Raw genomic sequence first — 23,158 nt, 5'->3', positions numbered from 1 at the left:
CAAGTCTTACCTCTTCAGCGACTGCCATCAGCACAAACTCGAACTGTTGCTTGGTAGCAACAGTTCTCGGCCTCTGGTCTCGAACGTGCTCATGTCGCTGCGATGTCGGTCTCCTATTAGGCTCCCATGGCCATGCGGTTAATTGCTATGTCGACTAGGCACGCGGTTCCTGATTGACCGGCCCTTAACTAGGTCTATATTCCTTTTAATACCTACTTAAGCCTTCTAGCTGCTTGTGGTTGTGGTAATGTCAATAAGGCCTTACCTCTTCAGCGACTGCCATCAGCACAAACTCGAACTGTTGCTTGGTAGCAACGGTCCGCGGCCTCTGATCTCGGATGTGCTCGAGTGTCGCTGCGATGTCGATCTCCTTCGCTCCCTTGGCCATGCGGTTGAGTACCATGTCGATTAGGCAGTAGGTCCCGGAACGGCCGGCTCCGTCACTGTAAAAGGTTTTCGAGATTTTAAAAAAGGAAATTTGATCTCGATGGTGCCGGTTATTTTAAAGTTGGACCTAAAATGGGTAACATGGTTTTAAATCATCATCATTAGCCACGACATTAGCAGATGATAGTTGCAGTGATTTTATTGTGTGGTGCCGGTACATCGGTCTTTGGCAGCATGACACCTTTTGCTACATCTGTCACAGGTGAAACGTGAGTCAAGACGTCAAGAGGAGGAGCTCTGGGACGAAATTGGAAAATTGCTGACGCCAAAAGACCTGTGGGCCGCCCAATGTTAAGTTTCAAAGGTAGTAGTAGTAGTATAGTAGTGAAATGTAGGAGGTACCGGAGGTAAATAACAAGACAAGACTGTGGTGAACTCTGTATATTTGACTGAAGATACATCGTGTTTATATAGTAGGATATTATCTAATTCCATGATACTATGTTCTCATATTTCAAAAGTTAATTGGTACTTGATACTTTATTATCTTATTGTTAATCTAATGTTCTCTAAAGGTTATCTGTTTAAGATGTGTGAGTGTATGACGCTGCTATGACTGTGACCTCACTACAGCTTTCCCCTTTTTTTTTATGGTGTTTTTTTTTTTAGATTTGTATTCCTATTTTAATAAAATTTTATACCTATGTCGTTTTGTGATATCAATTTTGTTTGGGGTAAAAGTATTTGTTTTTAGTACCTACACCTCTTTTTCGCAGATAAAACCTGCTTACTAAACTTGTTAGAGGTGTTTTTTTTTTTTTTACTACTGGCGATTACAATTATACTTTTAGTATTGTTCATACATTCAGGAATTGCTTTTAAGCATCACACTATTTTGTGTGTCCAAGAGTCTCCACGATTGATTCTCGATCGAATCATGGTCAGCCGTCAAGGATTTCATACCTGCTTGTATTATATAGAAATCAATTCCCATGAGCCATAGTACCTTAATGTCTGCATTGGGAAATAATGTAAGCTTCTTCGTGATACATAAAGTTCACTTTTCTTTTAAAGAGTACACTGCGCATTTTAGCGCATCCGGTCGGCCGACCCTACATTACAATATATAAATATTAAGGATACAAAAAAATATATTTATTATAGCGCGCTGATACATACTCAATAAATGTAGTATGTTTTCCAGACATATGCTTTCACACATTAGAACGCAATAGCTTTGCGTGTGCCCAAGGACCTTCACAATTGAGAGCTCGCTCGAATTGGTTTTGGTTTCAAGGGGCCTGTCTGGTTTGTATCCTGGTGTACTCTGCTTACATTATTATTTACTAGCTACCCAGTATTGTTAATAATGTCGGTTTGAAAACATAAAAGCATTTAAGAGTCACAATAACTTTTAGGTGATCAGGCTAATCGTTGGTTGCGATACTTAACTGATTTTGCTTTCCCGACAACGACGTTTATCTTATGTTTTTTTTTGTTACTTGTAAACATACTTATGTAATTATTTTTTATTTTATTTAAGTTTATACAATTTATATTATCCTCTTTTTACTATCATTAAATAATATTAATTTTACCTATCAGCAGTTTAATTTTTTTTTTTTATATATATTATATTGATATTGTCCTTGTCCTTAGTACCTTACAGCCTGAGATCTGTCCGGTCTCGCTACTACTGAGAGAGAAAAAATAAATTATAATATCTATACATCACTTTTTTATTTTATGAATATTAAGTGATTACTGGATCTAGGCTATGTCAGTTTTTTTTAACTGCCTGCCTGATTGTGAAATAATAGTAAATACGTTTGATAAGGTGTTGGTGTTTTGTTTGATGGCAGGATCGCCATGAAATGTAGGAGGTACCGGAGGTAAATAACAAGACAAGACTGTGGTGAACTCTGTATATTTGACTGAAGATACATCGTGTTTATATAGTAGGATATTATCTAATTCCATGATACTATGTTCTCATATTTCAAAAGTTAATTGGTACTTGATACTTTATTATCTTATTGTTAATCTAATGTTCTCTAAAGGTTATCTGTTTAAGATGTGTGAGTGTATGACGCTGCTATGACTGTGACCTCACTACAGTAGTAATCACTAGAGAGCGGATCTCAGGTAGCGATTTTTAATAGATATGACTAGTGCATTTTTTTAAAAACATCTTATGTGGTTTATAAAAAGGTCTTATTTTATTATTACATCGCACACCGCTAGCTTCGCTGAATTAGATTAAATTGATGTTATTTTTGCACCAAACTACAGAAAAACTAAAGAAAAGTGTTTTATTCTAAATAAAGGAGTTGTCTACAGGAAGCGAATTATTCTTTGAGTATTAATAGAAGTGTGCAATGCACAGACGAAATATTAAAGAAGAGGAACTTAAATAAATAAACTATTTTTAAAAAATAACAAACATTTTTTTTATTTAATATCATCATACTCTTTGCCTAATATTCACAAAAGCATCAAAAAGGGTTTTATTTGCATGTCCCGATACATTTTTTCTGTGTAGAATAAATAATAAATTATGCGAGTCATATCCATATTAATGTTTAAATCGCTACCTGAAATCCGCTCTCCAGTAATCACTTTTTTCTACTCGTCGACTTTAATCTGTCAATTAGGACACCACAGACTAAACTATTAATAAGTAGGTAATTAATGTCTAATTCAAATTAAATTATATTCAATGTACCGTGATAATGATAATTTTCTAATGTAATTCTAATGTTATGTATTAGTAGCTTTTTTTAGGGTTCCGTAGTCAACTAGGAACCCTTATAGTTTCGCCATGTCTGTCTGTCCGTCCGTCCGTCCGTCCGTCCGTCCGTCCGTCCGTCCGCGGATAATCTCAGTAACCGTTAGCACTAGAAAGCTGAAATTTGGTACCAATATGTATATCAATCACGCCAACAAATTGCAAAAATAAAAAATGGAAAAAAATGTTTTATTAGGGTACCCCCCCTACATGTAAAGTGGGGGCTGATATTTTTTTTCATTCCAACCCCAACATGTGATATATTGTTGGATAGGTATTTAAAAATGAATAAAGGTTTACTAAGATCGTTTTTTAATAATATTAATATTTTCGGAAATAATCGCTCTTAAAGAAAAAAAAAGTGCGTCCCCCCCCTCTAACTTTTGAACCATATGTTTTAAAAATATGAAAAAAATCACAAAAGTAGAACTTTATAAAGACTTTCTAGGAAAATTGTTTTGAACTTGATAGGTTCAGTAGTTTTTGAGAAAAATACGGAAAACTACGGAACCCTACACTGAGCGTGGCCCGACACGCTCTTGGCCGGTTTTTTTCTATTTCTTTAATATTTGCACATCGTTTAACCACGATAGAATACTGTGACTGAAAATTCTTACAAGAACAACCTGTAACTACAATTAAGTATTCTTGCAAATAAATGATATTGATTGATTGATTGATTGATTGACTAATATATGTGCCGACTTTTCAGTGTTGGATAGTCTTTGACACGTCAACTATACTTCACTTTAGTTAACTGAAAAAAATTCAAAAATAGAACTTCATACAAGTTCTTTACTAATTTGCGATACCTGGCAAATTTTTTTTAATCTATCGCGTTATCGACCAATCAGAGACGGTTATTACAAACAATTGGTTGCTAGGTAATTCGATGTTGATACAACGGTGAACGACGCTATTAACATTAATTTTAACTTGAATGATGATACTTTTCGTCCATTGATGATGAAAATGATGACTCATAGAAAAAGTATTGTATACAATAGTGATATAAGGCCCGTACCGAAAAGTTTTTTTACAAAGTTTGCATATTACTAAAATACTGGCTGGTAAAAGTTTTTTTTTTCTGTTTATAGTTTTCAGCTTATGTCATTTTAATGTATCAATTGACATTGTTAATTTAGGCTGGGCATTGTTTTTATTCAAAATGCAAGACGATAAATTAACTCGGAGAGAAAATGTTTTGCGAACGTATCTGGAAAATCCCGGTTCATCTTTTGCGGCGGTCGGAAAAATGGTAAATGTAAGTCGTGCAACGGTGCGAAATATAGTTAATCGTTACTTCAATGAATACAGAATTCAAGACAAAGCTCGAAGTGGACGCCCCATAGGTCCGTGAAATAAAATTTTAGAAAAGAAAATAGTGACTGCTTATAAGAAAAATTGTAGTTTATCGGTGCGGGACGTGGCAAAAAAATTAAAAACTAGTACTTCTATGGTCCAGAGAGCGAAAGTACGTCAAAATTTAAAGTCTTATAAAAAAGTAAAAGCCCCAAAACAGTCGATAACACAATTCAATAGTTCCGTTACAAGATCGAGAAAATTGTACAAGCTGCTTTGCGATTTGAACGGAGCATGCGTGCTCATGGACGATGAGACGTATGTGAAAAAAGATTTTTCGACTTTGCCAGGTGATCAATTCTTTACAACCGAATCTAAGGCGAATATCAGCGATCAAAATAAATATATTTTTATGGAGAAGTTTGGAGAAAAATATTTAATATGGCAAGCAATATGCTCCTGTGGGAAACGCACTGGGTCATTTATTACAAAAGGTACCATAAATGCAGATATTTATGTCCAGAAATGTATAAAAGGATTTATTTTACCATTTATACGGCAACATGAAGTGGATGTGTTGTTTTGGCCCGACCTGGCTACTGCACACTATGCCCGAGCCACACAAGAGTGTCTGGCTTCAAATAACGTGCAATGTGTGGCCAAAGATATGAACCCCCCGAACTGCCCCCAACTACGGCCCATCGAGCGTTATTGGGCATTAGTAAAAGCAGAGCTGCGTAAAAACTGTTCACCAGCAACATCAGAAGCAGATTTTAAAAAGAAGTGGAAAAAACACGCCAAGAAAGTCACCGAAACCACCGTGCAAAACTTAATGGCAGGCTTGAAGAGAAAAATCCGCTTATTCAGCCGCAAAACTCAAAAAATATAAAATGTATATATTTTTTGTAAATAGACACTATCCATAATATAACTAAAATAAAATATCTTTGCTGGTCATCATAGTTTCATTAATATCATAATTACGGTTTGTAAAAAAACTTTTCGGTACAGGCCTTAATTAAGCTTTTCACTCTCGTGCCGTACTATTAGGCCACTCAGCAAGCTTCGTGGCCTAAACATGGTACTCGACTGAAAAGCTTTGTATTATATCACGATTGTATAAAATACTATATTGTGTACAACAGTTTGTGTACAAAGGTTCGGGCCTGTAAACGGGATATGCAATCTTTTAGTATAAATAAGGTTTTCACACTCAAGGAAAATGTGTCAGGCCTGCTATCATACATACCACAAGGAAAAACCAGAACAGGTAATCATTACTTCCAAACCATATCGGTATTATCATTATCAAATAATTTAGGTTCACATTATGCTAATTACTTAAAGATTCGAACTATCTAAGCATAGATACCTACCTATATCTATAGATAGTGTTCATATCTTTAGAAATTTTCGCAATAATTCCCAAGATACCTATTGATCATTATTAGTCATAATGATGGTTTATCGCGTTAGGTATCAAATGACCTGCAATAATATTATGTGATAGGTACAGCGAACGAGCACAAATACCGGCCGGCCTAGCCTAAACGTACTAAGACAATCAATTGTTGACGCTAGACGCCGATCGAAACGTAGTCAGGCCCCGTAGCCGAATGGCATTTCTGCGACGCGAAACGCTACCGAAACGCCGCAGAAATGTAGTCTAGCTCTGTCGCGCCAATACGCAAGAGCGATAGGGATAGATAGCTACGAAAGAGATATTATCGTGAGCGTTTCGTGAGCGCTTGTGTATTCGGCTACGCACTGGTACTCTGGCGGTTGGCGCCCACAAATGCGCCAATCGTCAATACGAAAATGTAAGTATTATCGTAAGCGTTTGTGCGTCAAGAGCGTGTCTCGTGTGTTGAGACCTTTGAAGAGTAACATTATTGTAGGTACAGGTACCTAGCTAAGATAGGAACTGTGTGAAAATTGGTCGTTATTTACCTGCAGTGAACCACGATAGGGCAAGACCTCCCTCTGTACGATTTGTTGACCTTCCTGTGGAAACAAGATGCTTGATTATTGACACGAAAACCTTACTTTTTCCGTCACATTTTCGAATGGGTCCCATAGGATACCAATTTTTTTGGTTAAATAGGTACTTATGTAGTAGTAGTAAGTAGTAAGGTAGTCTTAGTAGGTACTACTATTATCTTTAAAGCAAAATAAAATGTAGGTATGAAATAAAACTATGGAAACGGATTAAATCGCGTATAATGAATCCGTTTCCATAGTTTTATTTCATGAGTAACTATACTAACTATCGCGGTATAACCGAAGACAATAAAATGTAGGTACTTAAGGCATTCCTGGAGAAGATGTGGATTTATGTGACGACGTAGGTCTCTTCAGTGCAATAGAGTAGGTATATACCGTTTGTTACCGGCCTCAGGAAACGACTGTTATCGTCCTATCCTATAGAACATAAGAATTTTGAGCCTTTTTCTAATGAATCTTGTTTGACTCACAGCAGATACCGTAAGTCTGACGGTTATCATTGTACAGACCTTCGGAACTCAAGCAGCGCCTTAGTAGATGCCGGTACGCCGTTCTCAGGCCAGGAGAGGAAGTGGAACTGGGTGACGGTGCGGGTCTCGCCAGTGCGCTGGTTCTTCAGGTAGAAGCTTCGGACTAAGTAGTCGTCGCACCAGATGTGCTCGCTCACGAGGTGGACCTGAAATTGTGCAGAAAAAGAGATTTAAATTGATTCACCCGTTCCAGATACTTAACATATTGTTTGTCACCAACGCCATAGAGATATCTCGTATTTATTAGCATGATACATCCACAAAATAAAGGGGAAATTCGGAAATTGCGAGAATTTTATCCACCACCAAGACATGAGATATGGTGACCCCTGATTTCCACTTTGATTTGATATTGAAAAATCTCACAAAACTCGAAAATTGAATTCTCATGTTTTTCAATATTGGTGGCACAGTTTCTGTCAGATTTTTATCAATAAATACCATCATACGGTACTCCCAAATTATATACGAGAAGAATCATAAAAGCAACATCGTGATATTAGACAACAAACCTCGTAGATATCGTACAACCTCGGAACGCTCTTCAAGCAAATACCGGTGGCCCAGCTGCAGTCCTTGGTAACTCTGGTTAGCATAACCAATACAACTCTGATCCCAGACCGTCTGTCAGAAGAACACCAACGTACGTGATAACAACTTTACCTCAGATATGGTAGAGCTCGGAGCCTTCCTCAGGCCAGTACAGGTGGCACAGCTGTTGTCCGTACTCAGTGAGCCTAGTCAGCATCACCATGACAACGCTACCCTGCTCCCAAAGTATCTACCACAAGAGCACCATCATGGAATTCAAAAACTCACCTCATAGATATGGTAGAGCATCACCATGACAACGCTACCCTGCTCCCAAAGTATCTACCACAAGAGCACCATCATGGAATTTAAAAACTCACCTCATAGATATGGTAGAGCTCGGAACCCTCCTCAGGCCAGTACCGGTGGCACAGCTGTTGTCCATTCTCAGTCAGCCTGGTCAGCATCACCATGACAACGCTGCCTTGCTCCCAAACCATCTGCCAGAAGTCGGGCGCCGTGTGAGCCAAGGGACCTGCGGCTGCGATGTACGCTGGGTTCCGAGGATCGTGGTCCGTCTGAAATATTCGATACATTTGACTTTGAAAAGTTACTAATTTGCATTTGCGTAGTGTCTGATGTAATATAATAATATTTACTCTCAAAACTCGATTTGAGTGGTCTTCTAAAAATTGCATCTGATGTCTTCTTATCAGATGTTAAGATCATCGAGAATCTGTTCCAAAAGAGAAGAGTCGCGAAATGTATGGTAGATACACCAGTCAACCGTATAATATACCTACCTATGCGACTACCGTAATAGGGCTTCCATCGAATAAGTAGTCAATGGTTTTGGCGACAATGATAAAAAAAACTTACAATAGTTGAAGCGTTGATGTAATCCGATCCGAGATGGTTAGACAGCTTGTTCAGCGTGACCCTGGAGTGGTCGTACGGCAACACGTCAGCGTATCGGTTCTTGCCCGTGTTTTCCTCCTTCATAGCGGCGTTGGTTGCACAGGGCTCAGCCTCGTATGCGCAGAGGGCGCGCCATTCCTGCTCCAGCCGGTCCTTGTTGCGGAGGTGGTCTTCCATGTATGCCTGAGAAAATATGGAATTTAAAGTAGGTCCTCTCTTCAATTACAGAAAGCAATATTTGTCTAGTAGAATAAAATAACATTTTCAGTACAGATGGTGTTTTTTTTACGCACTAGTGCGAGAAGTGGTTCATTATATGCCAGGTCGAAACTTCGAAGGCTCATCTGTACTGAAAAACATCGTACGATACACGTGCGAAAAAGTTCGTAACTCGTGTCGATTTAAAACACTCCCTTCGGTCGTGTTTTAATTTATCGCCACTCGTTTCGAACTTCCTTTTTTACGCACTTGTATCGTAATGTACTATTTTGTCAGCAGGAACATTAAGGATCACAAATGTTATGTCAGTTTGGGCAAAGTTTATCATTGGGTTAGAACACTTACCAAAACCATGTGTCCAGTAGATATATCCATGTTTGTCAATGCTGGTTCCTCGCTCCTAAAAAGAAAAAAAAATTGCTATAGTGCTTAATGCTTCACTTGTTTTACTCAATAGAAGAGGTACGGGATGGTCTGTATGAAGAATTGGTTCACGTGACAGCGAGGCGGTCTGTTGCCGAGGGTCCGTAGAATGCGACATCTAGTCATTCTTACTTAGCAAGAAAGTGTTGGAACGATTGGATGGCAACTGACTGTCGATCTGCCACGAGGGAAGGAGGCAATGTAATGCGCTTTGGAGGGCTCGGAGAATTGGCAACACAATTATGTACCTAGTCAACCAATTGGAACCTTAGGCCACTGTAGAACTATGTCATATTAGTGACGTTATAAATCTGAATGTAAGAAATCTCTTACTGCTTGTTATTTTGACATGGTTGTAGAGTGGCCTAATTGGTTGACTGTACCTACTATCATACTCACCATGAAGAAGTACTAGAGCGGGTGGATGGAGAGTTGCCATCGGGTTCACGTGACAAAGAGGTAATCCGCTGTGGGGGATCTGCCGGGTGTGGCGCAGTAGTGGTCTGCTGACCCGACCATTTTCCCGACATGCGCGCACGACACAGCTCCTTCAATAACAATTTTATTGTACTTTAGATATGTAATATCAATACACTGTAGTTATAAAATAAATGTCAAAACTGAGGGAAAATGTGCAACATTAAATAGGTTAATCAATGAGCAAACAAGTTTAACGGACTCCTTTTTCAAACAACCGTTGTTTAAACGACCATAATTAATATGATGTAATATATAATAGCTAATTCAATGATTATCATTTCTATGATCCACATAAAAACAGTCGACTCCTTTTAGGGTTCCGTAGTCAACTAGGAACCCTTATAGTTTCGCCATGTCTGTCTGTCCGTCCGTCCGTCCGTCCGTCCGCGGATAATCTCAGTAACCGTTAGCATTAGAAAGCTGAAATTTGGTACCAATATGTATATCAATCACGCCAACAAAGTGAAAAAATAAAAAATGGAAAAAAATGTTTTATTAGGGTACCCCCCCTACATGTAAAGTGGGGGCTGATATTTTTTTTTCATTCCAACCCCAACGTGTGATATATTGTTGGATAGGTATTTAAAAATGAATAAGGGTTTACTAAGATCGTTTTTTGATAATATTAATATTTTCGGAAATAATCGCTCCTAAAGGAAAAAAAAGTGCGTCCCCCTCCTCTAACTTTTGAACCATAAGTTTAAAAAATATGAAAAAAATCACAAAAGTAGAACTTTATAAAGACTTTCTAGGAAAATTGTTTTGAACTTGATAGGTTCAGTAGTTTTTGAGAAAAATACGGAAAACTACGGAACCCTACACTGAGCGTGGCCCGACACGCTCTTGGCCGGTTTTTTACTAATCAGTACGTTAATCAAACAACTACTTGTATTCGTGTATATGTGGTCAGAAATAAACCTTTACTTGGTAGTCTCTAGTCGCCTCAGCGTCGATCTCCGCAGCCGAGGACAGTCCCGTCATCTTCCTCTTCCCATTCAGATCCCGTTTCAGCAGAACAGCGAAGACCACACCACCAACTAGTAGCACGGATAAGCTGCCCACCAGAGCCATTAGTACTGGGAGTTCTAAGCCGAATATTTGAGTCTCGGTAGACTCTGAATGCTCAATTATTGGTCGTTTACTCTGGAAATACAACAGTACAAATTTTTCGATAAATAGATGGAGAGTCTTTGCTACTCACTAATCTCACTATTAGGATTTCCCTTACAGACAAATCAATGAACATTTAGCATTTACATAGGGATTTGTAGAGAACTTACTCGATCCCCGACTCCTGTTGCCAAAATTTTGACACCGGTCTCACGTCGTAACTCATCTTTGATGTCATCTGAAATATTATAGTACAAAAATAAAAACACTGTATCAATCTAACACGACACTTTCATCCTCGCATATAACATAATGCCTCATCTTACCGATACGCTTAGCTACAGTGCTTGCATCGTATCCCTTGCTATTCTTCTCAACTTTGAACGTTACTTCTCCTTTGTCCACTCTGTAAAATCACATTAGATAAGATTTTGATACTAAAATGAAATTTACCTATTCTGAGCTAGTAAAACTTCTAAATCATACCGTGGATTTGTGAAAGTCTTTTCTTCTAATCCCAGTTTTTGTTCGATCTTCTTAATGAATGAGACGCCGACATCCCAATTGTTGAACAATCTGTGACAATTAATGAAATTAGCACGCGAGTACCTGTTACTTACGTATAATTAGGATCATGAGTCATTATTCATGATTATATGGAAATTATGCATACCGGTTTTTGAAGAGAACATACGCATAAGAAGGATCGTAATCGTAGTCATTGTGGTCATGGACGCCGGTAAACTTTTGTGCGCTGGGCGTTCCCTGACCTGCAATACAAAATCGGAACTATATATTAATATAGCTTCAAGAAACACGTTAAATATAACGCGACACACATAAGTCAAGGAATAATTCATGCAAATTCATTCATTTCACCGTTGTAGCTGACAAACTTTTTTGTCAGATTACTTAACATACCAATCCACTATATTATTTTGTAAATAAAGCGTAAGACTTTTTTTGCCTTATCGCAATTTAAATAATAATTGCTAATTTTTAATTAAAAAGGCCATTGAAACTACCTTGCACAGCGGTGTTCTAAAGTAGCAAAGAAAAAAAAACAAAAAAGTACCTAATACGAAATGAAAATGCTTATGAAACAGAACAACAAAACCTAATTGAAACAAGGAAACGTGACGACACGACACCAATGATTTATTATTGTTTGAGCCGAAGAAGGGATAGCTAATGGAAAAACCAGCACACGGAAAAAGAAGGTAGTATAAAATGATAACAATGAGATATTTTGAAAAACACAACACTTATACACAGTACGCATTTTGTGAGAGAAACCCACAGCCTCATGCCTTGAGTGTTAAGGGAAAGTAGTGCTGCAATGGAAGGGAAACATTTAGTGCGAAGTTCTAGGTAAAGAAGTGCGTTTTTGATTTTATATTAAGAGTTATATATTCGCTGTCACCAGCGTTAGAATATTTAAGAAAATACATTTGAGGCATTTATTTTTCAAGAAACAACGACAACTCTAGCACATCTCAGGCCTTAGTGACACTAACCTGTCACTGACTTATTCTGGTGCAAATAATGTTTTAGGACTTTCGCGTCCACGCGAGGCCCAGGCTTTTTAACATCATCTCGTTCCCTACGCATAAACCCCCATTCTTTATTTAGTAAATCTTGAAAGTCCTCGGGGTAAAATTTTGAATTTTCACCTGAAACATGGTCGGTATTTGAAACAACTTTGCGTCAATTGTTATTGCCAGTCCAGCTTCTGGGGTTATGGAGGGCTAATATGAATTCGACTAGCCGTAAATAAAGCAGAAACGTTTGGTTAACCAAAACATATGAACTTAGAAAGATGTAGTCTTTCAACAGATGAAGTGAAATAATGTTGCTGCCTGTACCTACAACGCAAAAAAGCAACGAAGCAACAATCGTTGTCGTTATAACATAAAACCAATATATCAGGGACACCAACACTCACCTTTCAAATCCTCAGCCTTCAGAGGACCACCTTCAGCATATAGAGCCCCTTGCGGTTTTAATTTTGAATCCACAATTTGGCGCCAGTAATTCACCAAGTATTCCATATTTTTAGAATGTTTAGCTTCAGACTCCGGGGTATTAAGATCTGTAAAAAGTTTCAATGTGAATTCTATAACAATCTAGCCTTATTAGAATAATCAACTTTAAACCTAAGTTACCTTTCCAGCTTTCAAGTTCTCCACTGCCCAAATCATAGGGTACCTCATCCATGTCATCAAAGTAAATCCTTGGTTCTGGTAAATCGCTAGGATTTTCATATTCAAATGGGAAATTCTTCTCAGCAAAGCTTTGTTTGTAATTTTTTTGGGCATTTGACAGCACCTCTGCATCGAGAGGCGAGATATTATTTCCGAGGATATATTCTGCCGTAAATGGAGGTGGTTTTACTTTCATCTTTCTGTAATGAGCTCCTAGACGCTCTTCGTCAAAATCTTCGTCGTTGTCTTCGACTCTGTTGACTACAGGCAAGGACTTTTTTATTTTATCCACAATAGCGCTGGCATATGCTTCTGGATCGGCAGCTCTAGCTTTTTGTGCAGCCCTTATCCTTTCTCGGAAGCCCTCGAAAGGTAAAATGACTGGTGACTCTTCATCTCCGCTCATTAGCATTAGATCACGTAATTTGTCGCTTGGGGTTTCTTCAGCTGAGATTGCTTGATCTTCTTCAGTTATTATGGGTGCTGTGTAAATCGAAACAAGTTTAACTATTATTCTTAGGTTCTTATTAATATTCATACCCGATTCTACAGATCAATGTTAGGAATATAAGTATATCCAAATACCTTTTGGGATCAAAAGTTCAGCAGCTTCCTCATCGGTTAACGGTGGGCTGTACACCTCATTCGCATAATTTGAGTCAAGTTGGGAGTTAGGAGTAAAACGAATGTAGGCCTCCTGTTCATCCGGTCCATTCTAAAAGAAAATACACACATATGTAAGTATTACCTACTTCACGTCCTAAAGACGTCCTTGAGACGTCCTAAAATGATCTCAATAGTCTTGAACATCGTGAACTTACATCTTCTTCAGTAGGTTCAGCGACATCCGACCCTAGTTTGGGGTCCACGAAATGTTCACATATTTTTGGATTGATCTTTGTTGGGTCTCTGAAATTTGAAATGACTTTATTAATTAATCAGTATAGTATACATTGTGTAATATGTTTAAATAGCGAACACGTAGTCACGTAGGACGTGGTAGTACATCTTCTAAATCCTTATTGTCAATGGCTGATGCTTTTGAGAAAAAATATTCTTTCTTTATACGTTGATACCTCAGATCGATAAACAATTGTCTGTTAAAACACACAACTACTGATTTGTTATATAGCATTTACAGTACCAAGATTCAGTCAACAGCATCAGACATTTTCATACTGAATATCATCTTCGAACTCTTGCAGCAACTCCTAATGTCATATCTAAACAGAGGGTAGATACTAACAGGTCCTGACGAAGCGTGTACAGCATAGCCTGCAGCACGCACTGCGTGTAGGCGTGCTCCCAGCGGTAGCCGCGTGACGCCAGTCGCTGAAGCTCATCTTCGAACCATTGCAGCTGTTCCGACGTCATGTCATATCTGAGCAGAAACATTCAAAGTTATGTAAGAGGCATTTTGATTTTTTATCTTAGTCTTACTAGTAACATAGCAAACGAAAGCAGACACAGTTACGTATCAGCAAGGATTATTTATAATAGGATTTCCAATCTTCATACTAAGAATCGTACCCCGATTTTTTAGCGCCACCTATTAAATACTATCAATACTACACTGATGGTTATGATGCCTACTTTATTTATTTTTTCAAAATGTGTATTGACGTGATATTAAAATAAAGAAGTATGTCATTATTTGTTCTTACGAAACACAAAAACACGCAAAAATATTTGGGGAAAATATGATTTTGGCCACTTCCAGGCTGCGAAACAGCGCCATCTAGTTTTAAGCCTAAAATGCCCATACATTTCAGGGGTACGCTTTATTGTATGGGCTTTATCTGTCCCGTATTATATTGTCCTTATTAAACTAGTGTGTTAGTGTTGTTAAACAAGTAGGTAGGTATATGTAGAAGGATTTGATTACGCGTGATTATTTGCATTTTACAAAACTGCGTTTAAGTATGCAGGGTGGCTAGCCGAAATGTGGCTAGCAGAAATGCCATTCGGCTACGGGGCCTGGCCCCGGAGCCGAATGGCATTTCTCCGACGCCAAACGAAAGCGATACGCCGCTGGCTCTGTCGCGCCAATACGCAAGCGCGATAGAGATAGATATCTACTAGCGCTTCGTTTCGTGAGCGTTTCGTGAGCGATTGTGCCATTCGGCTAGCCACCCTGGTGAAATTGCGACACACGATGATTGATATTTATACGTCACAATTCGCATAAATAGGTGTTTAGGATTTTATTTCGTAATGTTGGTTGAAATTGCTTTCAAAAGAATTACCTACTGCTAAATATAACCTAAGGATAGCTGGCAAGGACTGGATCCAGGCGGCGCAGGATAGAGAAAAATGGCTATCAATGGAGGAGGCCTTTGCCCACCATAGGGATTCATAATAAAACTAACTGTAAATAGAAACACGTGTAATGTATTAGTTAAACAAATTAATAAAGCTTTTTCATTTTATTTTATTTTTATTTTTAAATATATTCCAGTTTTAGTCACTAGATCTGTTCTCGACATTTTACAGTTCTGTCAGTGCCCAATGTGCCTTACGTTTTTTGAGACTAACAGATTAGTATTTATATCAAAAACAGTTCGAATACCTAACTAAAATTCGAAATAGGCCGTTACAGTCAAAGATCTGCACAAAATTAGGACTTCATAAGTATAACTAAACATATCGAAATGAATTAAGGCCTTTCATACTGACTTTCAAACTTGGAACTTATATTGCGTAACATTAATGCTTTAATAATAATATGAGAGGTAACCAACGGTGACATCGTAAAGGCCTTCCTTTATTATGGATATGAAAATAAATGTAGGTACAGCCGAGTTCTTAAATATGTGTACATTTCTTCACCTTAATTCGTTGCAATAAGGTGAAAAAATGTACACATATTCTATGAACTTGCAATAAGACTGTACACATATTTATGAACTCGACTGTACGAGTACCTACATTTACGTCATTTACGCACCTGCGATCCAACCCTTTTACCTCGAAAATCTCACGATTATTTAATCTACTGACGACTGAACAACAAGATATGATAGGTAGTTTAAATAGAACCACAGAACTATATCTTATACTTTTAAACGAGCAATTCTTGTATATTTATTTATTTATTTATTTATATATACCGACGATCTCGGAAACCGCTCTAACGATTTCGCTGAAATTTGTAATGTGGGGGTTTTCGGGGGTGAAAAATCGATCTAGCGTAGCCTTAGATCCCGGAAAACGTGAATTTTCGAGTTTTCATGAGTTTTTCTTTCGCGTTAGTAAACGTAAAATATGGTCGTTAATTTCGCCGCGCGCGCATCGATTCCGCTTAGCTCAGTCGTACGAGGTCGGTCTAATGTACGCAGATAGATCGTAGGTGTCAGGGTTTCGAATCCCGGTCAGAAATTAAGTTTTTGTTTTTTGTCTTTTTTTTGTTTTTGTATTTATAAGAGTTTTTTTTTATCTAAAGACGTGATATATTAAAATAGAACCGAGCGAAGCTCGGTCGCCCAGATATTTTAGAGGTAATAGAAGAAATCAGTTAATCTATGGCCCTTGTGTGTTGTAAAAATATTGCAATTCAATATCATGTAAGGAGGTGTTTTTTATTTTTTAGCTTGCACTTTCACCTACAAAAAATGACGCGCGATAACAGTGAGTAAATATATATAACCTTTTAACTACCAAGAGGGCACCTTATACTGGTTCAGAAAATCGACTTTAAGGTTTAGTAAGAGTCGCCTGGTTTTCGAGATTTTCACACTTTTTAAAATTTTAATGGATATTAATGGACAACCTTTCAACTAGTTTTAACCACCAAGAGGGCGCCTTTTACTGGTCCAGAAAATCGACTTTAAGGATTAGTAAAAGTCGCCTGGTTTTCGAGATTTTCACATTTTTTTAAATTTTAATACCACCTAAAATTTTAAAAAGTGTGAAAATCTCGAAAACCAGGCGACTTTTACTAACCTAATGTCGATTTTCTGGACTATAAAAAAAGGTTTTAGAAACGGACTACCTAGATGTTTGGTAAGTAGGTAGATGCGTTTGCTTGATGCTTGCTACAATATGAAATCCGTAAATTGAACTCTGTCAAGTTAGCCCAGAGTAAAAAATTTAAGCTTATTTGTAGAATCGGTCGTCAGTAAGTTACAAAAACATCCAACTTCATTTGGCTCCAGCGTTCAGTGTTTGAAAGAAGTTTTAAATTGAAAGTAAATATTGATACTCACTGGTAGAGTGCTCCTTCATCCACTTCGCTCTCGTAGATAGGTATACACTTCCCGAAGGCGAAATCTAAAAAACAAGGCACATTTTAAAACTTTACGTACCTTTGTGATTTATTTAATAAATAGTTATTTGTTATGCAAGGGGGCAAAGTTGTATTTTAACGCCGAGTGTGGAATTGAAAAACGAGCAAGTGAAAGGATTCTATAGTTGAACCACGAGCGAAGCGAGTGGTTCGAGAATAGAATCCTGAACTTGCGAGTTTTTTAACACACGAGAAGTAAAATACATTTGCACCCGAGTGTAACAAAAACTTTTCCCCTCACTATAGCGAGGAAACTTCAACGCAAAAAATGCGTTTATCACTGCTTCCAGTAGTTCCACAGGTGGTAAATCATCTTTATTACTAGTTTCACCTACTTTTATCAATTTTAAAGCAGTTAATTTGACTTTATTCAAGGTCAAATCACTTTACCCACTAGTGGATAAAATGCGTTTTTACCCGCTGGTATTAAAGGACAAAACACGTGTTTCCGAGCTAGTGAGGGGAAAAATAAATTACAACCTCATTCTGAACGAATATACAGTCAGAACTAAGCACCCAATCATCAGGTTGGTGCCTACTCGAGTTATTAGAAACAATTAAATTTCATTTAGCACATTAGTTTGACCCATAAAAACCTTTCAGAAATAATAATAGCCTAAGGCACTGGTCCCACCGCGAGCTAGTAAGCTATGAGCTATCGGCTATAAAAACGAACAAAAGATAAGCACCCCCGTGCAAATAAAAAAGACACGGCGATTTTGATAGCTCACCGCTGGGCGAGTGACTATAAACATCGCCGTATCTCTTTTATTTCCACGGGACTGCTTATCTTGTGTTCGTTTTTATAGCCGATAGCTCATAGCTTACTAGCTCGCGGTGGGACCAGTGCCTTAGTGATTTTGATAGCTCATCGCTGGGCGAGTAACTATAATCATCGCCGTGTCTCTTTTATTTAAACGGGAGTGCTTATCTTGTGTTCGTTTTTATAGCCTTATAGCTTACTAGATCATCAATTACGAAACTGGAGGTCGGATAATATTGAGTGGGCCCTGAAAGTACGGAAATCTGAGCGCTACGAATTATTATTTTCCACTTTTTAAGACCTTTTAACTTGTTAGGAGCCCATTCTACTTTAGGAACCACTGATCTGATGAAATACTTTCACTAATAATATAACCTGTTTTATTGAATTCCGTTATTTCTTTTGACATGTACCGTTAATCAGTAATCACTTGACACTAACTTGAATTGATTAATTCATTTATTATTATTTCTATCTCCGTTTAAAACTCTCGGGTCTTTGGAGCCCGGTCATTTATAAGGCGTGCGTGGGGATCTGGGGATATACGTATAGATCCAACATATAGAGGCCGTTTGGAGAGCTTTGATGTCATGTAGAACGCGTATTTGTTATATATGAAAACGATGACATTTTTTTTTGCGAATTTAACTAAAAGTGATATACAGGTTGGTTCCTGATAATCGACATAACAAGTATAACAACGTGTCGAATTTAGCGGAAAACAAAAAAAAACACGGTGTATAATATAAGCTCCATCTTAAAACCATATATTAAATATAAGATCATACCATCCCATACATTAAAATGCGACCGTCTAAGAACGCGCATACACTACACCATGTATAAATGGCGCCACAAAAAAAATGCCTTGTTGCCATTAATTATTTGTAGATTGGCGTTAAGTGTCACTTTCGAGCCATAAATCTATGTCAAAAGGGACACTTAATGACATCTACAAGTATAATCGAAAGCTACAAGGCATTTTTTTTGTGGCGCCATCCGTGTGTGGTGTAGTGTATGCGCGTTCTTAAGTCTTACATTACTACTTCTTACATTAAATCAAAATCAAAATTAAAAATACATTCAAAAAGTACATATGTTATGGCAATAAACATTTTTAACAAACTTCCAGACGATCTTAGAAATGAAGAACTAGACTCTACTTTCATAAGGCTCTTAAAAGAATTACTTATTTCAAAATGCTATTATACAATTACTGAGTTCTTTGATGACAATCCTTCCTCGTCTAGTGTTTTTTTTTATAAATATTGACATTTAACTTATTTTTAACTTATTTTTATTATTGTTTTTTTAAAGTCATTTAATCTGAAAGTGTTGTAAACAAATATTATTAATTATTGACGCGTTCTTTCAGGATAATATTCTTTTATTTATTGTCATGTAAAGTTTTTAGTTTTAAGCTAGTTTTCTATAAGACAGTGCTACGACCATGTATGTTATGTAACACCTCTTGTAACCATGGTTTTGCATGAAATAAATGAAATGAAATGAAATGAAATGTTAAAACATACGCTCGATTTACGAGTAGGTAAATACAATAAGGAACTTGTAAAGTTTTGTATGAAACCATAGAGGTACCGAGAGCATAAAATCTTAGAAAGTTGTTATGCTTATCAAAACGAATGAAATCAAATACCCCCACTTAGGCCAAGGTAAGGTAACCTTACAAAAGTTCAAAAGGACTATAAATTATAAATTGAAATAGATATCATACACGAAAGAAAAAACGACAAGGCCCACTGGTAGCCGAGCCGGGAATCGAACCCGGGTCTTCATCTTACGCGTCTAACGTCATTACCACTAGACCACCCGCCCGCCAAGGCCAAGCAAAATTATAATTTATATATAGTAGTGTGACTACCTCAAAAAGAACAAATCAAAAAATAATCAATAAAATAATTTGATTTGATCTCTAGTTTTGGACTTAGTATCTATCTATCTATCTATTAAGCCCCTTTTTTCTGAATTAGAGAATGTCTCTTAGTTCAGTGTGCCGCTTGGCAAAGGCCTCCTCTAGCTCTTTCCATTGACGTCTATCCTGGGCCACTCTGGGACTAAGTATAAACTTACTTAAATGGGGATAGTGCATGCAAAAAGAATTTAATAGGCCCTATTTCTCGAGCTACAAGTTACAATTTACAAGCGGTAGTCAATGTCTAATACGACATGTAGTAAGAGACTACCGCTTGTAACTTAACTTTCAGTTTTGAGCAGGCCCCGGGACGTCGTAAAAAATACGAGTGAACTTACCGTCATAGCACCACTCCGCGCCCTCTATGCACAAGGTTGAGCTGAATAAGCAACCTGGAAAAAATGTCGTGTGAATTATTTAAAGTAAGTAGGCGAATAATGTTAAAAGTCACTGCTTATAGTACTACTGGTCTGGCCTAGTGGGAGTGGAAGAGACCTGTTTGCGAAGCCGATGCTCTAAATTCGGTAAGAGCCTATACCTATTTGAGTGGTACCACTACTGTATAATGTAAAAAAAATGTTTTTGATGGTTTTAATAAATATTTTTAAGTAGTGTCGGCCGGCCGGCAACAGACAGTCTTAAAATTCATAATCTGAAAAAAAAATTTGTATACAATCTGTCAGATTAATCTGAAAATTCATAATAAGAGTGTGTGTGGACAGTTGTAAAATTGTATGAAAGTCCGTGCATTATGATTTTTCAGATTATAAATTTTAAGACTGTCTGTTGCCGGCCTAACAATAAAGGTAGGTACTTAGTATTTATTGTTCAAAATAAGCTTTTAATAGAAAATTATTATTTAAAGAAATAAGGCACCGTTAAATTGGCAACACGCCAAAGATCCGCTCTCTCGGCTGGTATTCTGTCATCGATATTCAGTAACGCTACGAATTCGATTAAGTACGTAATCTCATATCTTATGTAAGAGATCTGCCTCAATAACCTATATACTTGTAGTCGTGGGTTATACGAGAATCCTTCATTTCCTATCTCATTTAGGTAGGTACATACATACCTAGATACTGAAAGTAACTATTGCAAAATTGTACATTGGTTTTTGTACAGGTTTTAATTGAAGGCAAATGCCACAAAATCTAAAGAAAAATAGATTACATTTCATTTGCAAGGGTAGACCCTTCAAAGGTCAAAGATAACAGAAACATATAGATAAAATAGAATAGAAATTCATGATATTATCGTAGGATCTTCAATTAACATAATGCTGCGGAAATCCGTGGGGAGGGGATTTTAATTCATTTCCAACAGTATCAAGCAAAGTGTATTGCCGAGGAATAATACTAGCAAAAAATTTAAATAGGAGGATTTCCAGAGTATTTAGTTCCCAACCTATACTTCGTTTCTTTTAAGATTATAATTATCTGTCAAACGGGTAAACAAAGAAGCAGTGGTCGTAGACCTTCCTTCTTCGATTTCGGCCGATACCACTGATTTCTTGGAAATTATAACTTATAATACTATGTACATAAGTTCCAAGAAATCAGTGGTATCGGCCGAAATCGAAGAAGGAAGGTCTACGACCACTGCTTCTTTGTTTACCCGTTTGACAGATAATTCTAATCTTAAAAGAAACGAAGTATAGAGTAAACATTAATAGCTAAGATGTTTTAGGTGATATACATAAATTTTGTATATTACCTTTGAAGTGGAGACTGCTTAATGTACCTTTTTTTTCCTAGCCTTTAATTGTGTCCCACTGCTGGGCAAAGGCCTCCTCTTTCTTCCGTCACCCATCACGATTTGCCGCCTGGTCCGGCCAGTCGATGCAAAATGCGTCGAAGTCATCCCGCCATCTTATCTTTGGCCTACCTCTGCCCCGGCTAATCGGTGGTGTCCAGTCGGTAGCCAATTTAGCCCACCGATCTGGATGCATTCGGCAGACATGCCCTGCCCAATCCCACTTGAGCCTTGCAAACTTAACACCCACATCTACAATACTAGTTTTGGAGCGCAGTTTGGTGTTCCTAACCCGATCGGATCTGCGGACTCCGAGTATGCTGCGCTCCATTACTCGCTGGCAAATCTTGAGTCGGGACTTTTGGGCTTCCGTCAATGACCAAGTTTGGGCGCCGTATGTTAGGATAGGCAGGATACACATGTCGACGAGTTTGCTTTAGTGTCGGTGGAAGGTTGCCCTTCATTAGCGTCTTCATAGACCAGAAGCTCTTCTAGGCGTTCTCGATTGCACTGCCTGTTTTCGAAGGATGCTATCTGGCCCAAATAGATGTATTCGTCGACATATTGGATATCCTGCCCATCAACCGTGACCGCATCTTTCCCCCTGTTGGTCATCAACTTGGTTTTGGTCATGTTCATTGTGAGTCCGACTTGACTTGCCGTGCTAAGTTAATGTACCTATTTACTTAATATAAAACCAAGCATGAAATAAAGCACCAGAAGATCAATAGAAAAATGGAGATACTTAGCAGTTAATTTTAGATACAATTTATATTTTATAAATTATACAGACTATAACATAACCTACTAAAGTAATGACTCAACACCGTCAACGTAACCTACTAAAGAACCTATCAAGAGTAAAAGTGAACAACTCTAAAAAGGAGCGATTATCAAAATATTAATATTATTTTTTAGTAAACCCTTAATTTTTAAAACCTATCCAACAATATATCACACGTTGGGTTTGGAATGAAAAAATATCATAGTGGGGGGGTACCGATTTCCATCAAACATTTCTAGGCTAACTGAGATTATCCGACGGACGGACGGACGGACGGACGGACAGACAGACATAATATAAGGGTTCAGCTTTAGTGGACAAAAACAAATAAAAGCTTTCAAACGACATGTAAATTAGTTCATCCGTTCGAAAGCTACGATGTCACAGACGCACACACACATCATACTTATAACACCCCGTCGTTTTTGCGTCGGGGGTTAAAAAGTAGTGCTAAATACACACTAAATAAATTACTACACTAGGAAATTTAATTTTCCAATGTGAATAGGTAGGAAACGACCTTTGACATTCAAATGTAACCTAGAAAGGTCACTGTACACCAGGGACTAGTAAAAGATTGTTCATTACATAAATATTCGATTCAATTGCTCTCTACCATTTTATTGATTGAATGAGAAACACTCATTAATCATTTTCATTCGTTTTATTCATGTCAGGGGGCCGATTTTTGAGTCTCACGCGTTCGAATTCAGAAAATTGTCACTGAAAATAATAAGCAAGT

General features: G+C 37.6%; 1 protein-coding gene across 3 annotated transcripts in view; it reads right to left on the bottom strand.

The window, feature by feature from the left end:
* Positions 1 to 23,158, bottom strand: part of LOC125227969 (receptor-type tyrosine-protein phosphatase N2) — a 38,275-nt gene that overhangs the window by 1,132 nt on the left and 13,985 nt on the right. Inside the window, exons 3-22 of one of the 3 annotated variants that reach the window (XM_048132388.1) lie at positions 20,216 to 20,269; positions 17,102 to 17,165; positions 14,143 to 14,277; positions 13,718 to 13,805; positions 13,482 to 13,611; positions 12,858 to 13,379; positions 12,638 to 12,784; positions 12,210 to 12,365; positions 11,366 to 11,462; positions 11,179 to 11,268; positions 11,019 to 11,098; positions 10,863 to 10,930; positions 10,501 to 10,725; positions 9,502 to 9,650; positions 9,025 to 9,079; positions 8,422 to 8,643; positions 7,923 to 8,120; positions 6,991 to 7,157; positions 6,428 to 6,481; positions 266 to 443 (exon numbers count right to left, since the gene is read on the bottom strand). In XM_048132388.1, the coding sequence (XP_047988345.1) occupies positions 266 to 443; positions 6,428 to 6,481; positions 6,991 to 7,157; positions 7,923 to 8,120; positions 8,422 to 8,643; positions 9,025 to 9,079; positions 9,502 to 9,650; positions 10,501 to 10,725; positions 10,863 to 10,930; positions 11,019 to 11,098; positions 11,179 to 11,268; positions 11,366 to 11,462; positions 12,210 to 12,365; positions 12,638 to 12,784; positions 12,858 to 13,379; positions 13,482 to 13,611; positions 13,718 to 13,805; positions 14,143 to 14,277; positions 17,102 to 17,165; positions 20,216 to 20,269 (2,879 nt within the window). The remainder of the gene's footprint in view (positions 1 to 265; positions 444 to 6,427; positions 6,482 to 6,990; positions 7,158 to 7,922; positions 8,121 to 8,421; positions 8,644 to 9,024; positions 9,080 to 9,501; positions 9,651 to 10,500; positions 10,726 to 10,862; positions 10,931 to 11,018; positions 11,099 to 11,178; positions 11,269 to 11,365; positions 11,463 to 12,209; positions 12,366 to 12,637; positions 12,785 to 12,857; positions 13,380 to 13,481; positions 13,612 to 13,717; positions 13,806 to 14,142; positions 14,278 to 17,101; positions 17,166 to 20,215; positions 20,270 to 23,158) is intronic. The other 2 variants (XM_048132389.1, XM_048132390.1) reach the window with 2 other exon arrangements.

This window comes from Leguminivora glycinivorella, chromosome 7, assembly GCF_023078275.1.
Source record: "Leguminivora glycinivorella isolate SPB_JAAS2020 chromosome 7, LegGlyc_1.1, whole genome shotgun sequence".
NCBI classification, from domain to species: Eukaryota; Metazoa; Arthropoda; class Insecta; order Lepidoptera; family Tortricidae; genus Leguminivora; species Leguminivora glycinivorella.
Note: the sequence above shows the minus strand (reverse complement) of the source record. Positions and strands in the feature narration are given on the sequence as shown.